The 22,656-nt window shown below is 45.6% G+C and overlaps 1 protein-coding gene across 3 annotated transcripts in view; it reads right to left on the bottom strand.

The window, feature by feature from the left end:
• Positions 1–8,688: 8,688 nt before the first annotated feature.
• LOC141054895 (uncharacterized) overlaps positions 8,689–22,656 on the bottom strand; it is a 252,384-nt gene continuing 238,416 nt past the window's right edge. For all 3 annotated transcript variants that reach the window (XM_073551788.1, XM_073551787.1, XM_073551790.1), the window contains one exon: positions 8,689–9,956. In XM_073551788.1, the coding sequence (XP_073407889.1) occupies positions 8,833–9,956 (1,124 nt within the window). In that variant the 3' untranslated portion in view covers positions 8,689–8,832. The remainder of the gene's footprint in view (positions 9,957–22,656) is intronic.

The raw sequence follows: 22,656 nt of genomic DNA, 5'->3' as shown, positions 1-22,656 counted from the left end.
AAGCGGGCTGTCCATGCTCGGCGACCATCAAACTTAACTGAACTGGAATTGTTTCGTAAACAGGAATGGTCACAAATACCTTTATCCAGGATCCAGGAACTCATTAATAGCTACAGGAAGCGACTAGAGGCTGTTATTTTTGCAAAAGGAGGATCTACGAAATATTAATGTCACTTTTATGTTGAGGTGCCCATACTTTTGCACCGGTCAAATTTTGTTTAAATGCAGATTGCACATTTTCTGTTAGTACAATAAACCTCATTTGAATCCAGAAATATAACTGAGTCCATCAGTTATTAGATATATGAAACTGAAATAGCTGTTGCAAAAACCAAAATTGTTATAAAGAAAAAAGGTTAACATTAATAGGGGTGCCCAAACTTTAACATATGACTGTAGTATGGAATGAATGAATGAACCATTGTAGCCATGGCTTTTGTACATACCTAGCAGAATCTCTGGTTAAGTGTGTCTCCACTAGGGCTACAATATGAGGATGGTGTCATTTAATTTGGGAAAATACCTTGACTCTTTTACGAGGGGACCTGAGACCCCTCACGTTCCAGGTCATACATATAATGTATGTGTATAATGTCACCTATCTAGATATGGTGTAAATTTCACCATTGACTGAATTTATAGGCATCTTGTAACGATTCTTGGCAGTTGCATATACATAACTAACATCAAACAGACCTAATACAAAGGAAAAACCAAAAGAGTCCAAAAATAGAGGAGCAGAGGTAGACAAAGGGGATACCCTCACTGAAAACAGCGTCCGGTATTGTTGTTGATTTGGACACTAGTGAAAAGAGCTTCGATCTTGTAACCAGTAGAAGAATTCCAAATGCACGCACTCATATCATGACTCCTTTTCACGAGATCCCAGATGGGACCGTAGCCATTCAGATACCTCCGCTGGATCCGTAAAAAATACAGAAGAACCTCCATGGACAATTCGGAGATGAGCTGGATAAATCATGGAGTAAAGAACATTCTTTCCTTGAAGCTGCTTCTTGATCTCCGTGAATTGTGCCCTCTGCTTCTGGAGTTCCATGGAAAAGTCAGGGAATATTGAAATTGTAGTGTTGTTAAATTTGATGTGACTTCTTTGCCACGCCGTACGCAATATAGCATCCCTGTCCTTGCTATTAAGAAGTCTCGCCAGAAAGGGTCTAGGTGGAGCGCCCGGAGGAAGTGGTCTTGTAAGAACCCTATGAGCCCTTTCCACAGAGAATGTAGAGGAGAATTTATCTCCCAGAGTGTCCTTAAGCCAACTTTCAAGGAATTGCTCAGGCTGCTGACCTTCCGAACGCTCCGGCAAACCAATGATTCGGATGTCATTGCGGCGTAGTCTATTTTCCAGATCATCCTCCTTCTGTTTCCAAGCATTTATTGAGCCAGACACCTTGGTTAATTTGGCCTCCATAGGTGGAAGAGTGTCCTCTAAGTGAGACACCCTCGTCTCCACCTCTGTAATGCGCCTCCTCATGGCCTGCATGTCCTGACGGAGACGACCCACCTCAGAGTGCACATCCTCTATTTTCCCGGTCAGTGATGTTCTGGTCAGGGAAATGGCCTGCATTAGCTGCTTGGATGCCTGCCTTAGGCTATGTTCCCACGTCCGGAATTCCCGTGGAAATTTCTGCGGCAATTCCGCAACTCCATGCCGCGGGAAATACATGAGAAATCCGCATGCATAATTCCCGCGTATTTCCAACGAAAAGCTAGCGTTTTGCAAGTGTAATTAGCTTGCAGAATACTAGCGTTTTCCAAGCGATCTGTAGCATCGCTTGGAAAACTAACTGACAGGTTGGTCACACTCAGCAAACATAGTGTTTGACAAGTGTGACCAACTTTTACTATCGAGGTTGCCTATGCGGCATCAGTAGCAAAAGATATAATGCTAAAAATAATTTAAAAAATAAAAAATCGTGTTATTCTCACCTTCCGGCGTCCCGCGCAGCGTTCCCGATCCTCGCAATGCTCCCGGCAGGTCCCGTTCCCAGCGATGCCTTGCGACAATGACCTTTGATGACGTAGCGGTCTCGCGATACCGTAGCGGTCTCGCGAGATCGATACGTCATCAAAGGTCATTGTTGCAATGCACGCTGGGAACGGGACTTGCTGGGAGCATCGCTTAGGCCTGGGCACGCTGCGCGGGACGTCGGAACGTGAGAATAACACGATTTTTTATTTTAATTCTATTTTTTTACAGGGATATTGTACCCAGAACCTGGAGGAGAATCTTCTCTCCTCCGGACCATGGGTACCATCCGCACATTTTCCACTTACTTTGCACATGGTGCACATAGCCACATGCGAAAAGTAAGCGGAACAATGCATTCCTATGTGTGCGGAATTCCCGCGATTCCTCAAAAAGAATGAGCATGCTGCGTATTTTTCCGCAATGCGATTCTGTGGTGGAAAAATATGCAGCATTAACACAGCATGTGCACAATGCCATTGAATTCAATGGGTTGCTTATTTTATGCGTTTTTGCGGCGAAAAAACGCTGCAAAAACGCATAAAATCCGCGGGAATTCCGGACGTGTGCACATAGCCTTAGAGTTAGATCCACAGTGACGCCACCTTCCAAGCCATCAGAGGCTTGGTTTTTACGCTGATCTCCAGTTTTGGAAGCGTTCCTAAGAGAACGTGCATTATCAGACGGGTCAGTCCTTGCAAATTCCTTGACCCCTTTGAGCGATTCATGATTAATAGTGATGAAGTATGGAAAGTTTAATGACTGTATAATGAGAAAGACCCCTCTTCCAGGAGCAGAAGCACCGCTACTAGAGAGTATATACAGTATATGTGCTTGTTTGACTCCACAGCGTGAGGGAGTGCAGATGTCTACAGAAAGTGTACTTCAGGCAAATTTTGATTGCTGCAGCAGGCTGAGATTAATTTATGGTCCTGTAGGTCAGGGGGTGCTGCTGTGTCACAGAGCCTGTATGAGATGAGGGCAGCGTGCAGCAGCAGGGGATCAATGACCCCTGAGACGGCAGGAGAGTGAGCGCAAGGGGGGCAGCTAAATGCCAGTGAGTACAGGGCTCAATTTTCAGAGCTCTCACCGTGTCTCCCCTTCATGTACCTCCTGTGAAAAGACGCTCCAGCAGCTCTGCTGGGGCTAGGATCTGCAGTGCTGTCTCCTTCCTGATGGAGCCCACAGCTAAGATGGCTACCATCCTCCTCAGGTCCTGCGTCCCCACCAGCGTCCCCTCAGCTCTGCTCACTGGAGATATGGACCACGTCTCCCCGGGGACGAGATCTCTTTACCGAGATTTGAATCTCGTCTACTGAGATCTCGGGACGAGACCTAAACCTGCGCATGCGCCGTCCCCGGACCGGCGGCCATCTTCCCGGCGTCCATGTTCCCGGAGGTCACCGCAACATGGCAGCAGCCAGCAACGGATGTGCGGGGGCCTCCGGGCTTCGAGGAAATGCCGGCGGAGCCACCGCCTGTTGTGAGTTCATTTTCCCCTTCACTACTGAGGCCTGAGGAACTCCCTCTTCTGGTAAAGAAAGGTAGTGAGCCTGATTATCAAACACCTGAGCCTGATGATGATGACTGGCTGAGTGGAGTTACTGACTGGATATAAGGCTGCCGACGCCCTTCTGCCCTGCGGGTGATTTCTCTGTGGGATCCTTGGAGACCAGTCTGAATTCCTGCTCTTCTAAAGCTAAGTTTTCTGCTCTGCCTTTTGCATTTGTGCTTTGACTTTGTTTTGCTTTGTTTTTCTGGATTTCTGCCATTCCCTGCTGGGGTGTGCTGAATTCCTTTAGCTCTGTCTTCTGAAAATACCTGAGTGCTGATTTAGTTTTTGAAGCCTAGCTGCTTCAGGGTCTTTTTTCATATCAGCTTGTTGGCTTATGTCTTTGATAGGGTTTTGGCAGATTGCAGACAGCAACCTTCCTTTCCTGTTCTGTTTAGTTAGCTTGGGCCCCATCGTTTGCTCAGCCTATCTTTCTATCTGTGTGAGTGTTTTTTCATCTTGATTCACCGTCATTATATGTTGGGGGCTGCCTTTTACTTTGGGGTCTGCTCTGGGGCAGTTTAGATTTCCTTTTCTGTCTTTAGGCTATTTAGCTCTCCGGCTGTGATCGAGGGGTCTAGGGCATCGTAGGAACCCCCCACGGCTACTGCTAGTTGTGTTGATAGGTTCAGGGGTCTGCAATCTGATAGTTGCCAACTTCTCTGGTTTTCTGGACGTAGCTTCTATTTTTGTGTCTGCCTCCTACAGTGACTCAATCATAACAGCCGCCCCTGTACTGGAGCACAGCCCGCCGCCACCCTCACCCCACAGAGCCCACCTGCCCCAGCCCAGCACAACCCACCTGCCCCAGCACAGCCCACCTGCCCCAGCACAGCCCACCTGCCCCAGCACAGCCCACCTGCCCCAGCACAGCCCAGCCGCCCAAGCACAGCCACCCCAGCACAGCCCAGCCCAGCTGCCCCAGCACAACCAACCTGCCCCAGCACAGAGCCGCTGCCACTGCACCAGCCTGGACCACTGAATGACCCCTGTGACCACTCCTCCACCTGTGGTGGATCCCTTCCCTGGTAAGCTGAATTTGGACTGTACAGATGAGGGAATTGATCAAATAGTCATGTTAGTAGTCCGTGGCCACAGAGCCCTGCGAGCCTCCTACCTGCCGGCATCTCGGTCTCCTCTTTTGATTTGTAGACCTTGCATGGCGCCACCTTTGTGGTATGACACATACATGACATTGCACCAGGCTACAAATCAAAGGAAGAGACAGAGGATGCCGTCAGGTAGGAGACAATCACAGGGCTCCTATCCAGCAGCCACTGAATATTCATCTGACCACTGGACTGCGGTCCTGCACATTAAGTTGCTTGTCTCTATTTACCAGCCACATATTCTCCTATGTAAATGTGGCACCAGCAGGTATGCAGGATGCAGCGTCGAGTCACGAGACAACTATGGTGCTTTTTAAGGATACGTTTACGGGACTCGAGGGGACTTCCCTCAGTCACGGCCTGATCACCGAAACAGGTGTAACACAGGTTGCCCACGCAGGGGCTCTAAACAAGCAAACACGGTAACATAGAACACGACTACTCCCGGCAACGGCCGGTCACTATAGGGCCGCGGTGTGGCCGACTATGGGTCCTTAAGTCTAGAGTCTACTTAGCTGTCCCGACGTCCCTCGCCGTTCTGGCTGCTGGCCTTTCGACGGAAGAGTTGCTGGGCCCAGTTGTTGAGGCGCTGTTGGAGTCTTCGCGCTCACTGGCGCGCTGAGGCGGAGTCCTGGGATGAGTAGGCCGCAGCCCCCGGAGCCTGGCAGGCAGCAGTGGTGTACGGTGGCGAGTGACAGGCCTCTTGCGCAGCTAATGGCTGCGACGAGGGGTCCGCCATCAGGAGTGGCCTGGCCCCTGATGCAGACTGGAGCGGGACAGTGGTGGCCGCCGACGGCACGGTGCTGGTCGCGGCCACTGGTGTGCGCAGGGTGGCCGCAGGTGACAGGGAACGGGCTGCGGATCCGAGCTCAGGGGAAGCGGCCGCAGGTGACCACGGGCAGGCTGCAGCCGCGGGCAGAGGGGAGACAACAGCGGCCGCGGGCTGGGGAGAGGCAAGTCTGGGACGATTCGCTGGATACCATGCCCCTGGAGTCCTCAGTCAGAGTCCTCCCTGGCGCTGGTGAGTCACTCTGGTTGGCAGTCGCTCCCACGCTCTCCTGTTCTCTCTGTCCCAGTCTGCTGACCCACAATGGGCAGCACTTTGAACACATTTTATAAGTGGTCATAAACTTGTAAATAACTCATGAAATAATAAAGATATGTTAAAACCAAGCGCACCATTGTTTTTCTTGTGAAATTCTCAATAAGTTTGATGTGTCACATGACCCTCTTCCCATTGGAAATAAAGTTGAATCCAAAATGGCCGACATCAAAATGGCCGCCATGGTCACCACCCATCTTGAAAAGTTTCCCCCCTCACATACACTAATGTGCCACAAACAGGAAGTTGATATCACCAACCATTCCCATTTTATTTAGGTGTATCCATATAAATGGCCCATCCTATACTGTATACTGTGTGCACAGACATCAAATGGTACACGGGATAATTAGTGACTGGTATATCATGTACTATAATGTAGAGCTGAAGTTTACAATGATGATTTTTTTGATCAAGTATGTTTAAAAAAATACACAAAATAAAAATTCCTAGTTATCTATCTAGCAGACCTATGCTTCTGTGATCACCTTGAGGCTGTGTGCCCACTGTCATGATCCATGCTGGATCAGGACATATAAAAAGCACAGCTAACCTTTTTTTTTCCTAAGCTGTGCTTGGGGTTGGTTTTTGCCCCCCCGGTGGCCATTAGGATTATTGCTCTGTGGTGTCGTTGGTTCTAAGTTTGCCCCCGGTGGTGGTGAGCATCATTGCACCCTAGTTTCTTTAGTTAAGTGCATGGAGGTGATACCGATGTTGGTGGACACCGGAGCAGGAGTCAGTCTGGTGGATGCTCGCTTTGTTCAGACTCGTGGTCTGAGGTGTAGGACGCTAGCTCAGCCTATAAGCGTCCGGGCCATAAACTCTGTTCCACTGAGCCAGGGGGAGCTTGACCAAGGTCGTAGAGAATATCCATCTGCGTATAGGACATCATGAGGAGTCCTTGTCATGCTACGTCTTGGAGGGATTGCCAGTACCTATTGTTTTAGGCTTCCCTTGGCTGAAGAGACACAACCCGGTAATAGATTGGCGGGCGAGGGAACTAGTCAGCTGGGGGCACTTATGTCAGGACTGCTGCCTAGGAACTACTGTCTCTGCCGTCTCTCTTCAACGGACCCCTTCCTCTCCGGTGAGGGCAGCAGATGTGCTGCAGCAGAGTGGGGGCAAGTCTCACCCCTCGCCATTGGCCAACCCTGGGAGGTGCAGACCTCGTGGTGGAAAGGGTTGGAGGGTGGTGTACCCCATGGTGAGGTGCGGGGGTGTGAGTGTGGTGACACAGGGGGACGCCTCTGTTGTCAAGCTCAGAAAGAGTTCTCCAAGTGGTGAAAAACGAACGAGTGGCAATAAACGTTCAGGTCCGGACCTGTGTGTGAACGAGCGTGTATGGGTGGCCACCAAAAAACATCCAGTGGAAGTGTGTTGTGGAGTCTTACCAGCTCATCACCAAACATTCACATACACAACCCGTTCCCCAGGTCAGAGCTTTGGAGATGTGTGTTGCCTCCAGAACATACGTTGCCAATACCAGCGGGCTCGTTTCTCATCACCCTGACATGTATGTAGTTGCGGGGGTGAACTGTGTCTGGGCGTCCCCGCTGTAGGTGGCTCCCGGATGGGGAGCAGTTTTGAGGGTCCAGAGGCCCCTCATTAAGGGGAGGGTACTGTCTTGATCCATGCTGGATCAGGACATATATAAAGCACAGGTAACCTTTTTATTTCCTAAGCTGTGCTTGGGGTTGGTTTTTGCCCCCGGTGGCCATTAGGATTATTGCACTGTGGTGTCGTTGGTTCTAAGTTTGCCCCCGATGGTAGTGAGCGTCATTGCACCCTAGTTTCTTTAGTTAAGTGCATGTTTATTATGCAGGTGTGATTGCTGGCTCTGCTATAAAAGAGTCACAGGTGTTGCAATCAGTGTTGGTGATAGTGTTCATTTCAACCATCCTTGGTGGAGGAAGGAGCTGGAGAGCATTCCTTGCAGCACTGTCTTAGCCTGGTGTGAAAGGAGTCATATGGGATTTCCTTGAAGCTCTGACAGAGCTTGGTGCCAGCGATGCAGGAGGAGAGCTGCATGCTGGTGGTGGACTCTGTTGCCAGGAGCAAGTGCAACAGAGTAAAGCTAAGTGGTGTCTCCCTGTTTGTTTTTTTTTCCTTAGCGTGTATTAGTACAGTGGTGGGGCCAGTGCATGTGCCACCCAGTTCCCTAGCAAGGGATAGGTGTAGGGTGTGCTAGGGCGACAGGTTCCTGATTGGCGCCCGGTGCGGAACCGGCATAGGGAACGTTAGGGACACTGACTCAGGGGAGTGCAGGAGGTCTCCACGTCCCTTTTCCCTATCGCAGGGCCCACCGTTGTAACCGTTTCCCTTCCCTTTGTCTTGTTGTTTTATTTACCGGCCTGCGAGCCATGTCACACAGGACAGTATCACGTGCCACATCCTGTTGTTCTAGTTACCGGCCTGCTGGTCGCATCACACAGGACGGGTCATCGTGACACCGTTGTGTTTCTGTAAGCATTTCCGCAGCGTTTGAGCCGGATCAGATGCTGCAGAAATGCTTAAATCGGGTTAAAGTGATTCAGTGGCCAAGTGTCTCCTGATCTCAACCCAACCACACACCTATGGTGAATCCTGAAGAGACAAGTTGTCATCACTTTCCATCCAGCCAAAAAGAGTGCTCGGTCTTGAAGGGGAAAAAAAGATAGGTGTATTATGTCACAACTAGTCCATTCCATGCCTAGGAAGACTTGGTGCTGTGCTTACAAATCATGGAAACCATACAAAATGATAGATGCAGCTTGTGGGGTGCACTAATTTTTGCATCAACTAATTTGAGTAAAACTGAAAGATTGTGTAATGAAATTTATATTATTAACCTTACTTTTATGTTTTTATTCCAAAAAAAGTCTTGAAACTCTGCATTGGCAAAACTTTAGAAATTGTTCTTGTGTTCAGTGTGATATTAATTAAAATCTTACCAATCATAGGGGGTGTACTTATTTATGCTGAGCAATGTTTATTAACATGTTAAAAAAACATAGCATAATTACAGTTTATTTCCTGAATGTCATCTCTCGTATTTTAGAAGACATGATTTATGCTTTAAAGATTTCCCACATAGTGAACATGGTTACGGCTTCTCTTCTCTATGACTTCTCTCATGTTGCACAAGACTTGATTTACCTGTAAAGCATTTCTCACAGAACGAACATGAATACGGCTTCTCTCCTGTGTGAATTCTCTGATGTCTAACAAGCACTGAATTATCTCTAAAACATTTCCCACATTCTAAACAGGAACATGGCTTTTCCCCTGTGTGAATTCTCTCATGTCTAACAAACTGTGATTTAGTTGCAAAGCATTTCCCACATTCTGAACAGGAATATGGCTTCAATCCTGTGTGAAGTTTCTGATGTCTACAAAGACTTGCTTGATCTGTGAAGGCCTTCCCACATTCTGAACATGAGTACGGCTTTTCTCCTGTGTGAATTCTTTGATGTCTAACAAGCACTGAATTATCTCTAAAATATTTCCCACATTCTGAACATGAACATGGCTTCTTTCTAGTATGAATTCTCTGATGTCTACTAAGATTCCCTTTATCTGTGAAGGACTTCCCACATAGCAAACATGAAAATGGTTTTTCTCCTGTGTGAATTCTCTGATGTTTAATAAGATGCCCTTTAAAAGGGAAGGTCTTCCCACATTCTGAACAGGAATATGGCTTTTCTCCTGTGTGTATTTTCTGGTGTATAATAAGATTTCCTTTATCTGTAAAGCATTTCCCACATTCTGAACATGAATATGGCTTCTCTCCTGTGTGAATTCTCCGATGTCTACTAAAATTCGCATTATCTGTGAAGGCCTTCCCACATTCTAAACATAAATATGGCTTTTCTCCTGTGTGTAGTCTCTCATGTATAACAAATTGTGATTTAGTTGTAAAGCATTTCCCACATTCTGAACAGGAGTATGGCTTCTCTCCTTTGTGTTTTCTTTGTGTTAATAAATCTGAGCTTTTAGTAAGTTGCTTGTCACACTGAAATCTTGTATCCACGTTGTCACCTGGAATTGTGGTAATAATGTGAGATTGCTCAGGAGAGGGTTCCTCATGATTAGGAGGAGTATAAGAAAGTGAAGTGCTGTGAAGTCCAGGAGGTCCATGAAGGGTAATGAGGTTTTCTCCATTAGAGCGCTTCCTGATATCTTCTTTTTTACAATTGAGTGATAAACCGTTATTCTCACAAGGATTTCCTGAGGATGAAAGAATGAAAAAAATCACATCTAATATACAACACAAAAGAGATTTCTAAATATATTTTATGGAGCTTACAATGAAAACGCCAGACAGTGAAAAGACCGGTAATAAGGAAGACAACGACATGCCACTTGACAAACAGTAAGGTTTTTAATATTAAAGTTAGGACTGTCCCAATTTCGGTCACTGTGAAGAGGTAAAATGGCTTTTGCATTTTTTTTTTTTTGATAAAAAAAATGTTAACTAAGTAACCTATATTATTTTCATGCACTAATGCGATTTATATATTTACTTCAGGGGATTCAATCATTATGTATCGGTCTTTGTTTTGTTTTTTTTTTCTGTACAGTGGCCAGTGTGAACATGCACTTACACGATGCATGCACACCAGTCTAGATCCCAATTCATACCTTTGTTTTTTATTACATGCCATGATATTAGCACAGTGATGGGTAAAGTGAATAATACTAATAAACTGTTGACAATGGCACAAGTCAGGCGAGGTTTCACGGGATTACCACGACAGAGAGGAGCCAGAAGACCGCAGTGGCAGATTTCTCCTATTCCTGCACTGGTTAGAAAAATAGAGAGTCCTCAGTGGCTGATACCTTTTAATGGCTGAAAAAATGGTAACAAATTGCAAGCTTCTTTATGGAACTAAAACAACTTCTGAAGAAATGTGAACAAATGGACAGCGACATTTTTTTCTTATCTAAATGCAAAAAGGAGAATCTAATTCCCAAAAGGACTCTGGATTACAAACCCAATTCTTCATACCTACAATACCCATTATGCTCAAAACCTTTGTCACAGGACTTCTGAGAGACTAAGGGGCCCGTCACACATAGTGACATCACTAGCGAGATCGCTGATTTTGTGACACATCAACGATCTCGCTGTGTGACATGTATCAGCGACTGCCAACCCCCCCCCCCCACCACCACCACCACCACCACCACCACCGGGTATCGCTGATCGGGAGGGAATGTCCTGGGCCATTTTTTGAACGTTGGTCTCCCGGTGGCCAGCACGCATCGTGTGGCAGCGGGAGACCAACGATCAGAGAGCTCCCAGCGCTGTAAGCAGACGCTGGGAGCTGGTATCCAAGGTAAAGAGCGGGTAACTAAGTGCCGCGTGCGCTTACCCGATATTTACCTTGGATACCAGCGTCCTCGCTGGTCCTGATCGCTGGTGTTTCTGCCTGTTTGGCAGCTCACCAGCGATCATGTAGCGATGCACCAGCGATCCTGACCAGGTCGTATCGTTGTCGGGATCGCTGGTGCATCGTTTGGTGTGACGGGACCCTAAGGAACCACCTTTTGCATGTCTGCTAAAGCATAAAGAGTAAAGTCCAAGGGAAATTTGAAACTCTGAGGAAAACAGAAAATGCAGAGCAAAAATTACAACAATACTACAACAAACTATGGATCTTTCTGGTTCATAACAAGGAAAAGAAACTGCACAGACTGCGCCTCAATTCAGGACTCTATACAAACAGTTACAAAACAAATACAAAATCTGACAACTTGGACAACGACTCCATTCCAGACACAAAAGCATCTAACTGTGTCATCAATCTCTCAGATTATAAACCCAACAAAGTGGAACTGGCCGTGCTTTCTAGAGGACTCTCATTTTGTCCCACTAAGGCCCTAGATAAAACTGAACTCTGCAGTGATATGGAACAGTATTTCAGGAGACTGCGCCTGAGGGAATATTTCAATGATACAGAAGATTCAGAAAACACTCAGACCGAAGGAAAAGGGATCCTAACAACCAAGAAAAGGTCAGACTGGACACCCCCTGGACGCAACCCTCATTTGGATAAATATATAGACTCCTTCAGACATTTGATAAAATTCACAATCATAGACACTAACAGGAGACAGGCATCCAACATCAGTGCCCAGGAGAGAAAGGCCATACAGTCTTTAAAAACCAACAAAGAAATCATCATTAAACCTGCTGACAAGGGAGGTGCAATAGTCATGATGAATACGTCAGACTACATGAAGGAAGCAAACAGACAACTGATGGACACCCGCTACTACAAAAAATTGGAGTCGGATCCTACACAGGACTATTACAAGGAACTAAACAAGTTGGTATCTTGTCTGCCTGACCAGTCCATAAGAGTCGGCGATGACCTGATACCAGAGAGTCCAAGAAGAAGGACATTCTACATGCTTCCCAAAATCCACAAATCTGGAGATCCAGGAAGACCAATTATTTCATGTGTGGGCACCCTCACTGAGCAAGTATTTGGATGAGTAGAGGGTATTCTTAAACCCCTGGTAAAGGATACAACCAGCTACATTCAGGACACAACTGACCTATAGAATAAACTAGCAGCAATAGGTCCTCTACCAGAAGGAACCATCCTGGCCACCATGGATGTGAAATCTTTGTACTCTAATATCCCCCACCAAGATGGATTAAATGCCTGCAAATTCTTCATGGAAAACACAGGGACTGATGCTGTGGTGAAACTTATAAAATTCATACTCACCCACAATTACTTTGAATTTGACAATAAGTTCTATCTACAGGAGACTGGCACAGCTATGGGAAGTAAAATGGCTCCACAATATGCAAATCTTTTCATGGCCAAGCTTGAAAGCAACTTTTTGTCCTCATATCCCATCAGGCTTCTGGCCTTCTACCCCTACAATGATGATATTTTAATCATCTGGAAGGAGTCTGAGCCACAGCTAAAGACGTTCCACGAAAAGTTTAATCAATTTCATTCCACCATCAACTTAACACTCAACTACTTCAGCACTGAGATTAACTTTTTGGACACCATCATTAAGCTAAAGAACAATGAAATAGAGACATCCCTGTATCAGAAGCCAATCAACTGTCCAACATACCTTAAATGGGACAGTTTACATCCAAAACACATAAAGAACTCTATTATCTACAGCCAAGCCATCAGATACAATCGTATATGTTCCAACCCCATAGATAGAGATGAACACCTTGGTCGCCTCAAAAAGACCTTTTTGAATAAGGGCTACCATCCAAGAACAATTCAAAACCAAATTACAAGAGCCACCAGAATATCAAGGAATCACCTGCTACATTACAAAGCTAAAGAAAATAACCGGGTGCCTCTAGTAGTCACCTACAATCCAAATCTGGTGGTGCTAAGGGGAGCTGCACGGAAATTACAACCTTTACTACAAAAAGATGCCCAATTACAATCCATTTTTCCAGACCCCCCACTGCTGTGTTTTAGGCAGCCCCCAAAACTAAGAAGCATCATTGTCAGAAGCTCCCTGTCTTCCACAGCTGCAGGAACCTTTCCTTGCAACCAGAAAAAAAGTAAAACCTGTCCATTTATAATGACCACAGACAAGATAAAGATCCCCAACTCACATCAGGACTACAAGATCCCAGGTACTTACAGCTGCATCACATCTAATGTGGTGCACCTATGTGTACTAAATGTACAACTGGGGGGCTGTATGTGGGGGAGACAGGGCAAAAACTGAGAACAAGGATGAATTCTCATCACCACACAATAACAGAAAACATTTTTGTATGCCTGATCACAGCACCATGGACATGAAATTACTGGTATTGGAAGGTAACTTCACATCTCAGAGAGACAGAAAAGTCTGAGTACAGACTCATGATGACCGTTGACACTGTCAGTGCAGGAATGAATGTGTCGCATGGATTTATGACTTTTTACCTCAATTAAGGCATTTGCTCCTAAGACCTTGTGGGGGCATCACAACACATTACCAGACCCCAGAGGACAATAAAACTTTCACTCCTTATCTATGAACTGGTCCAATATTTATGGCCATAACGGTCTATCACTCCCCCACAATGATTATCTATTGCATTTTTTCTGTCCTGTATTGTGTATAAATATGTGATTCTTCAGATTTTGTATTAGTCAATGCCTGATGAAGAGACCTGAGTAGTCTCGAAAGCTTTCAATTTGTTACCATCATTTCAATTAGCCATTAAAAGGTATCAATCATTGAGGACACTCTATTTTTCTATCTACTGGATAACACGGTATAAAGATATACATCTTTCCTACAATGATTAGAAGCACTTCACCTCTATGTTAAACGGCATACTTTTTTTTGTTTTTTAGCAGTACAGGGGTTAATCTGCTCTGTTGAGAGCTCCTGGAGCTAAAGCTGGAGTCACACATAGCGACTTACCAGCGATCCGGACAACGATATCAACGTGTCAGGATCGCTGGTAAGTCGCTATGTGATCGCTGGTGAGCTGTCAAACAGACAGCTTCACCAGCGATTAGCACAGCGACGCCCAGCGCGCGGCATCACTGTGTTTGTTAGCGCTGATGCCATATTCATGTCAAAAATAGAATTAAAATAGAAAATATTGTTATTCTCACCTTCCGACGTCCCACGCAGCATTCCTGCCTCTCTCCACGCTCCGGTCCCAGTAATCCTTTGCGAGAATTACCACGATGACGTCCGTTCTCGCGGGATCACGAAGTCTCGCGGTCATTCTTGCAAAGGATTACTGGGACCGGGAGCGTGGAGAGAGCCAGGAATGCTGCACGGGACGCCGGAAGGTGAGAATAATAACAATATTTTTTTTTATTATTTTACAGCTGATCGCTGGTCTCCCGCCTGTCACACGCAGCAATGCGTGCTGGCCAGCGGGAGATCAGCGACAAAAAAAATGTCCAGAGGTTTCTTGCAGCGATCAGCGATACTGGCAGGGGGGCTGGTCGCTGTCACACAGCGATCTCGCTGGTGAGATCGCTGTTGTGTCACAAAAGTTGTGACTCAGCAGCGATCTCGCTAGCGAGATTGCTATGTGTGACGGGGCCCTAAGGCTCTCAGCTGTGCACTGTTAGCCACTCCCATCTCCTATACAATTTTGGCCCAGACTAGCACTCACTGTTAAGAGTTAGCTTATGCTGCATGGCTGGAGGTTGTTGGTGGTTGTTACTGGAGAAGGCGTTTGGTGAATTTATCTGTGACTGTTGCTAGGTTTTCAGTGTGTGATAATTTTCTTTCTTCTCCTACTTTGGTTTTTCCCATCCTCCACTCCTCGGTGCATTCCTGTTTGTGTGAGTATATTTGTATGTTTGGTATTTTCAGTTACCCTTGTTTGCATTACCTGGTAACTCTTGTTATTGTATTATGGTACACTACTACCCCCACCCAGGGAAGAGAGAAGGGTACAGACTGAGGGCGGATTCAGGAGCTAAGGCTAGGTACGTGGCCCCAGCGTCTTAACCATCAGAAGTAATCCGGGGAACAGAGCGAGCTAGGACACCCATGTTTAGGGACAGGGAAGGAGCCCCTGGTCCCGGGACACCCGACAACAGAGTCGTGACAGGTGGCACAGATTAGACAGCAAATATGTCATGATCTCAGTGCGGGTTGGACTCGCACGCTTGGAGTTAATGTCTGGAACCAGTGCTGATGACTTGCACCTCTGGGGTTAAATGTTATAATCCCAGTGCAGGCTCTTACCCTCACATCCTGGGGCTTATTATTGTGGCCTCTCCCTGGTTCTGGGAAAGCTTTTTATAGCCTCAGGAAGCTCCTATCCCTGTCAGTTATACTTTCGCCCTTGGCAGAGTGTGTTGACTCCTGAGTGTGTTTGTGCTGTGTTCTTGTTTGCCTGATACTCTGTGTATGACTCGGTCTGTTCTCTGGATACTGCTTGTTGGATTCTGCTTGGTACCTTCTATGTCTGTTTGGCTTTGACCACTGCCTGGCCCCGACTATCCGTTCTGTCTCATCCCTGGTACTTTACTGCTATCTCTGTGTATGACCCAGTTTGTCTGACTTTGTGCATTCCTGTATAGTATTCTGCTGATCTCTGGCAGCAGGACGCTAAGCCCCTCCCCTTTCAATCACATGACCGTAGGTCCTTCGCTGCTTGCTAAACTGCAGCGTCCCCAGGTCCTGTTCTGCCTGAACTGCCCGGCCATATCATACCCTGGGCCCCTCTGCAGTGTGGGTGAGTCCCTGCTCAGCGGTGGCTGCACGCCAACCCAAATAGGACCGTGACAAAATAGACAGTTCTTAAAGGAACCAGTCATTTACCCCTTTAATGTACCACCATTGCCATTCACTCTCGTAGCAAGCTTCCTATTATGCCCCTAATGTAGAAAAGTGTCCATGAAAGTAAAAATGGAACCTTAACATTTCATTACCGTATACAAATGAGACTAATGACAAAGGTGTCTCTACATCCAGGAGCAGTCAAGCTCCAGCCACTGTAGTCATGTCCTCAGTTTGCCTAAGGCAGTGGTTCCCTACCTTTCTGACCTAGAGAGCAACATTCAGCTCTGAGAGGGGGTCGCAAGCCACATCCAGCTCTCTCCCTCCTCACAGTAGCGGCAACCAGAGCCCCCATTACGGGTATAATGATAACCAACGCTTTTCCACAGAAATCACCCCGAAACAGTACTACAAGATCCAGTGATCCCCACAATACCCCCACTCAGTATTCTCCCATCCAGGACTCCCAGCATAATATAACAGCCAGCTTCAGTCACCACCTCTCACAGGTAGTATCATCCTGTCTCCAGCGTACCATACTTAAATTAAATTGAAACCCTTAAGACCAGTATATGTGCATCCAGATCTGCTCTTCTGTGCAGGGCTACTCACAAAATTCACCATTTTGAGATGTGCTCCTCATACCTGTTTACCAGACCTGGCGCTAATGCACCAAGCTGGCAGACAGTGACGAGCCACAATTCATGGGACCGTGAGCCACACGTGGCTCCCGAGCTATGATCCATTTAAGAGAGCCTTGGGTCAGTACCAGAGCATTTGAAGGCAATTGCCCTGACTTCCATACCAGGGATCCCTTTAAGAGAGACTGGGGTCAGAACCAATGCGCTGGATGGATTTGTTCTGACTTCCATACCAATGATCCCTTTAATAGAAGACTGGGGTCAGAACCAGAGCAGAGGGATTTGCCCTAACTTCCATACCGGAGATCCCTTTAAGAGGGAAGATGTGCCTATGGGATGGAGGATGTGTGATAGGTGTATGGGTACAGGAGGGGGGGGATTCAATTCTGTCATGTGCTCTCTGGTCCTTTCTGGGGGGCAGACAATCGCTGCGAGCTTATGTTCCCGGGGATGCTAGATTTCTCCCACCCGTGCAGTGTCTGCTGAGGTGTTTTCTGGAGTAGGAAAACTGTTGCTCATAGCAACCAATCACAGCTCAGCTTCTTTTAAACAGCTCTGGTGAAATGAAAGATACTTCGTGATTGGTTGGTGATACACAATTTTAAATATATACTGTAGATTTGACAAAAAATTTGATTTTGAAGTTTTCGAACTTTTCAATTTTTATGCCCTTAAACAAAATAGTTATACCACCAAAAATAGTTAAGAAATAACATTTCCCACATGTCTACTTTACATCAGCATCATTTATAAAACATACAGTATATACTCGTGTAAAAGTCGACCCGCGTATAAGCCGAAGCACCTAGTTTAGCAACAAAAAACTGGGAAAATGTATTGACTCGAGTTTAAAGGGGTTGTCCGGGCTTTTCACATAATCTCAGTACATATCTGGGCTGCAGAATTGTGACAGTAAGTAATTTACTTTCTGTGGCCAGTTTGCACGGTTTTCTTGATATCGTCTCTTTTTTCTTAGCAGAACGTCCAAGGGGGGGGTGTGTTATGGCATTGAAATGAGAACTGGTCGTTTCCTCCTACTCTTCTAAAAACATGCCCTCTATAGCAACAACCCCACCCTCCATCGCAACAGGCCCTCCCCGTCCACATGAAGAAGCCCTCCACACAGAGTAACAAATCCTCCCAGCTCCATTCCCCCCCTGCAGCTCCATTCCCCCCCTTCCCCCTGGCGCAATTCCCCCCCCTACCGCTCCATTCCCCCCCCCCTCACCCGGTCTTCACATTGTCGGTGAAAGCTGAAGCCGGGAATGAGCGGGTCATGTGACGTGCAGAGCCTGCATCACAAGCACAGCACGGTCTTTGACAAAGACCGTGCTGTGAGGTTGAAACGTTGCACCACTTGGTGCTGGATTAAAACCCACAATTTTTCCTTGAACTGGAGTTCTGCCTGATTTTTCTTTTCCATTTATATGCATATACATTATATATATATATATATATATATATATATATATATATATATATATACATACATATACACACACACACACACATACTATATATATATATATATATATATATATTATATATATATATTATATATATACACACACATATATACACAGTGCCTCGCAAAAGTATTCGGCCCCCTGGAACTTTTCACCCTTTTCCCACGTATCTTGCTTCAAACTTAAAGATACCAAATGTAAATTTTTGGTGAAGAATCAACAAATGGGAGACAATTGTGAAGTTGAATGAAATTTATTGGTTATTTTAAATTTTTGTGAAAATACAAAAACTGGGGAGTGCAATATTATTCTGCCCCTTTACTTTCAGTGCAGGAAGCTCACTCCAGAAGTTCATTGTGGATCTCTGAATGATCCAATGTTGTCATAAATGACTAATGATGATAAATATAATCCACCTGAGTGTAATCAAGTCTTCGTATAAATGCACCTGCTCTGCGATAGTCTCAGGGTTCTGCTTGATGCACAGAGAGCATCATGAAGACCAAGGAACACAACAGAGAGGTCCGTGATACAGTTGTGGAGAAGTTTAAAGCCGGATTTGGATACAAAATGATTTCCAAAACGTTAAACATCCCAAGGAGCACTGTGCAAGCGATCATATTGAAATGGAAGGAGTATCATACCACTGCAAATCTACCAAGACCCGGATGTCCCTCCAAACTTTCATCTCAAACAAGGAGAAGACTGATCAGATATGCAGCCAAGAGGGCCATGATCACTCTGGATGAACTGCAGAGATCTACAGCTGAGGTGGGACAGTCGGAAGAAGGTGCTCTGGTCAGATGAAACAAAAATCAAACCTTTTGGCAACAATGCCAAATTATATGTTTGGCGTACAGGCAACACAGCTCATCACCCTGAACACACCATCCCCACTGTCAAACATGGTGGTGGCAGCAGCGTCATGGTTTGGGCCTGCTTTTCTTCAGCAGGGACAGGGAAGATGGTTAAAATTGATGGGAAGATGGAGCCAAATACAGGACCATTCTTGAGGAGTCTGCAAAAGACCTGAGACTGGGACGGAGATTTGTCTTCCAACAAGACAATGATCCCAAACATAAAGCAAAATCTACAATGGAATGGTTCCCAAATAAACGTATCCAGGTGTTAGAAGGGCCAAGTCACAGTCTAGACCTGAATCCAATCGAGAATCTGTGGAAAGAGATGAAAACTGCTGTTCACCAACGATCTCTATCCAACCTCACTGAGCTCGAGCTGTTTGCCAAGGTAGAATGGGCGAGAATTTCAGTCTCTCGATGTACAAAACTGACAGAGACATAACCCCAAGCGACTGCAGCTGTAACCGCAGCAAAAGGTGGCGCAACAAAGTATTACGCTAAAGGGGCCGAATAATATTGCACGCCCCACTTTTCAGTTTTTGTATTTCCACAAAAATTTAAAATAACCAATAAATTTCATTCCAACTTCACAATTGTCTCCCATTTGTTGATTCTTCACCAAAAATTTACATTTGGTATCTTTATGTTTGAAGCATGATATGTGGGAAAAGGTTGAAAAGTTCCAGGGGGCCCGAATACTTTCGCAAGGCACTGTATATATATATTTAAAAAAACCAAAACATATTGGTCTTTGTTGTCCTTCCTCATTCTTGGGTCCTCTCTACCAGAGGCCTGGGAGTTTGAGGGTTCTGCGCAGGATCTTAGTTGTGCGCTTTTCAGGACAGAGAGCTCAGATTTTGATTCTGGGATCTGTTGTAGCCATTCTTCCGACTTAGGAGCACTTGGAGCAGTGACCCCTATCACCACTGGAATCACTTTTGCCTTAACCTTCCACATCTTCTCCAGTTCTCCTTTGAGGCCCTGGTATTTCTCCAGCTAACCCTTAGGGACAGCAACATCATAAAGAAAGAATATGAGATATAAAATATATATATTTTTTTTAAAGATGCCCCATGAACTGCTACATGGAATACCTGTCCCGAAGATCCCACATCCCTCTTCACAAACTGGTGATGGAAGACGGACTTGCATGTAGGCCTTTGGGCCACAGAAAATCTTCTGTGGCTGTCAGGTAAAGATTCTGTCTTCCTACCCTGCACGACTGGCTCTGGAGGGCGGGAGGTGCAGGGGGTAGGGGCAAGGACCAGTCCGCATCTTCTCTCTTGCAGATGCCCCAACACTTTTGATGTGTTAGGAGGCATGGGGTCCTGCCTGGTAGACAAGAGAGGGTACAGTAGTGACGCAATCCCACACTGTGCTCCCGGTCTCTGGTGGGGACAGCGAAGTGACCAATTACACACTGTCGCCAAGATCACAAGCTGAATCTGCAAAATAGAAATCATTAATAAAAAAACAACAAAAAAAACTTAAGGTAGAAACGGGGCTGAAGGCAGTCCTGTGTCCACCTCCTACCGACACTAAGCTAAAACTGATGAGTTTCCTGCCAGTTGGTGGGTATCTACTGCTGGGGAGGAGCTAACTTTTTTGCATAGTGTCAACCTCCTAGTGGCAGCAGCATACACCCATGGTTTCCTGTGTCCCCCAATGAAGTAAGAGAGAAATGGAGCATACAATCTGTTGAGCACTTACTCCGGAGTATGCCGATACCCCATGTGTGGGGGAGAACTATTGTTTGGGCATATTTGGAGTGTAAAAGCGACTGAAATAGGTAGCGGACGCCATGTCACTTTTGCAGAGCTCTTGATCTACCTAAACAGTAGAAACCCCCCCACAACTGACCCCAGTTTGGAAACTACACCCCTCAAGGTATTTATGTAAAAGATATGGTGAGCATTTTGAAGCCACAGGTGCTTCACAAAATTTTAAGACACTGGACTGTGAAAATTAACCACTTGACAACTTATGACGTACAGGTACATCATAGGACGTGTCCCTGCACTCCATGGGAGCTCCGGCGCTGAGCCCACTTGTTATCTGGCACATGTCTGCTGATTTCACCAGCTGACATGTGCCCATAACAGCCGGGGGGGGGGGGGGGTATAATTGTGATCCCCCACGGCTGTTAACATATTAAATGTTTTTGTCAATCTGACAACATTCTTGCACCGGAATAGCGTCAAAAACTCCACCGATGTGTGGGTATGACAACCCGGGGTCTGCAGAGGACCCCTGTTGTTGTCAATGTCGGATTGCTATGAGCGCCACCCTGTGGACAGCCCTCATAACAGATGAGCATTTCTGCTACACAGAGCAAGGCTTCAGCTCTGCTACGTGTAGCACAGGCGATCAGATGATCGCAGCTTCTAGTTTCCCATAGGGACTATTGAAGTTAGTGAAAAGTAAAAAAAAAAATAAAAAAATATAAAAGTTCAAATCACCCCCATATAAAATAAAACATAAATAAAAAACACACATATTTGGTATCGCCGCGTTCAGAATCCCCCGATCTATCAAAATGTAAAAATAATTAATGTGATTGGTAAACGGCGTAACGATAAAAAAAATCAAAACAGAATTACGTTTTTTTGGTTGCTGCAACATTGCAATAAAATGCAATAACAGGCGATAAAAAGATCAAATCTACCCTCACCCAGCCCAATATATATATATTTTTTTGCAATCTTAAGATTTTTTTTTTCACCACTTAAATAAAAAAGAACCTAGAGATGTTTGGTGTCTGAGAACTCGTAATGACCTGGACAATCATAGCGGTGGGGCAGTTTTAGCATTTAGGGAACATGCTAAAAAAAAATTAAAAAAGCAATTGGTGAATTGCACTTTTTTTTTTTAGAAATTTCACCGCACTTTGTATTTTTTTTTCCTGTTTACCAGTACACAATACAGTACAACCAATGATGTAGTTCAAAAGTGAAAAACTCATCTTGCAAATAACAAACCCTCACATGGACATATTGACCAAAAAAAAAGTTATGGCTCTGGGAAGACAAGGAACAAAAAACGGAAACGCAAAAACGAAAAACTCCAAGATCTTGAAGGGGCTACAAATGAATTCCCCCCCCCCAATGTTGTTTTGGCCCCAAATTTTTCATTTTCACAAGGATAAAAAGGGTAAAAATGACCACATCATTTGTTACACAATTTCTGCTGAACGTGGCAATACCTCATATGTGTCTGTACAGAACTGCTTAGCCATACAGCGAGATTCGGGAGGGAAGAAGAGCTATTTGACTCTTGGAGAACAAGTTTTTGGAGATTAATTTGAAGACTCCATATACAGAGCCCATAAGTGGCAGAAGAAGAGAATCCCCCCTCAATTAACCGCATTTTGAAAATTACACCACTCTGAGAATTTATCTACAGGTGTGGTGACAATTTTGACTCCATGGGTGTTTTCCAGAAACGAGCAGCAATGGATGTTGCTAAATGAAAATATATCATTGTAGTGACCATACATTCTAGTACTCGGTAGATTGTAGTGCCCAGTACATTGCGGTGCCCAGTACATTGTGGTGCCGAGTACATGGGGTGGCCAGTACATTGCGGTGCCCAGTACATTGCGGTGCCCAGTACATTGTAGCGTTCATACATTATGCACAGTGATTCTGGAGACATGCAGCCCTTAAATTAAGTGCTCGCTACACTAATGCCAAACATGTGGCCACTAACTGTG

This window comes from Dendrobates tinctorius, unplaced genomic scaffold, assembly GCF_039654945.1.
Source record: "Dendrobates tinctorius isolate UK_male_01 unplaced genomic scaffold, ASM3965494v1 ptg000180l, whole genome shotgun sequence".
Taxonomy (NCBI): Eukaryota; Metazoa; Chordata; class Amphibia; order Anura; family Dendrobatidae; genus Dendrobates; species Dendrobates tinctorius.
This window is presented reverse-complemented; position numbering and strand designations above follow the sequence as displayed.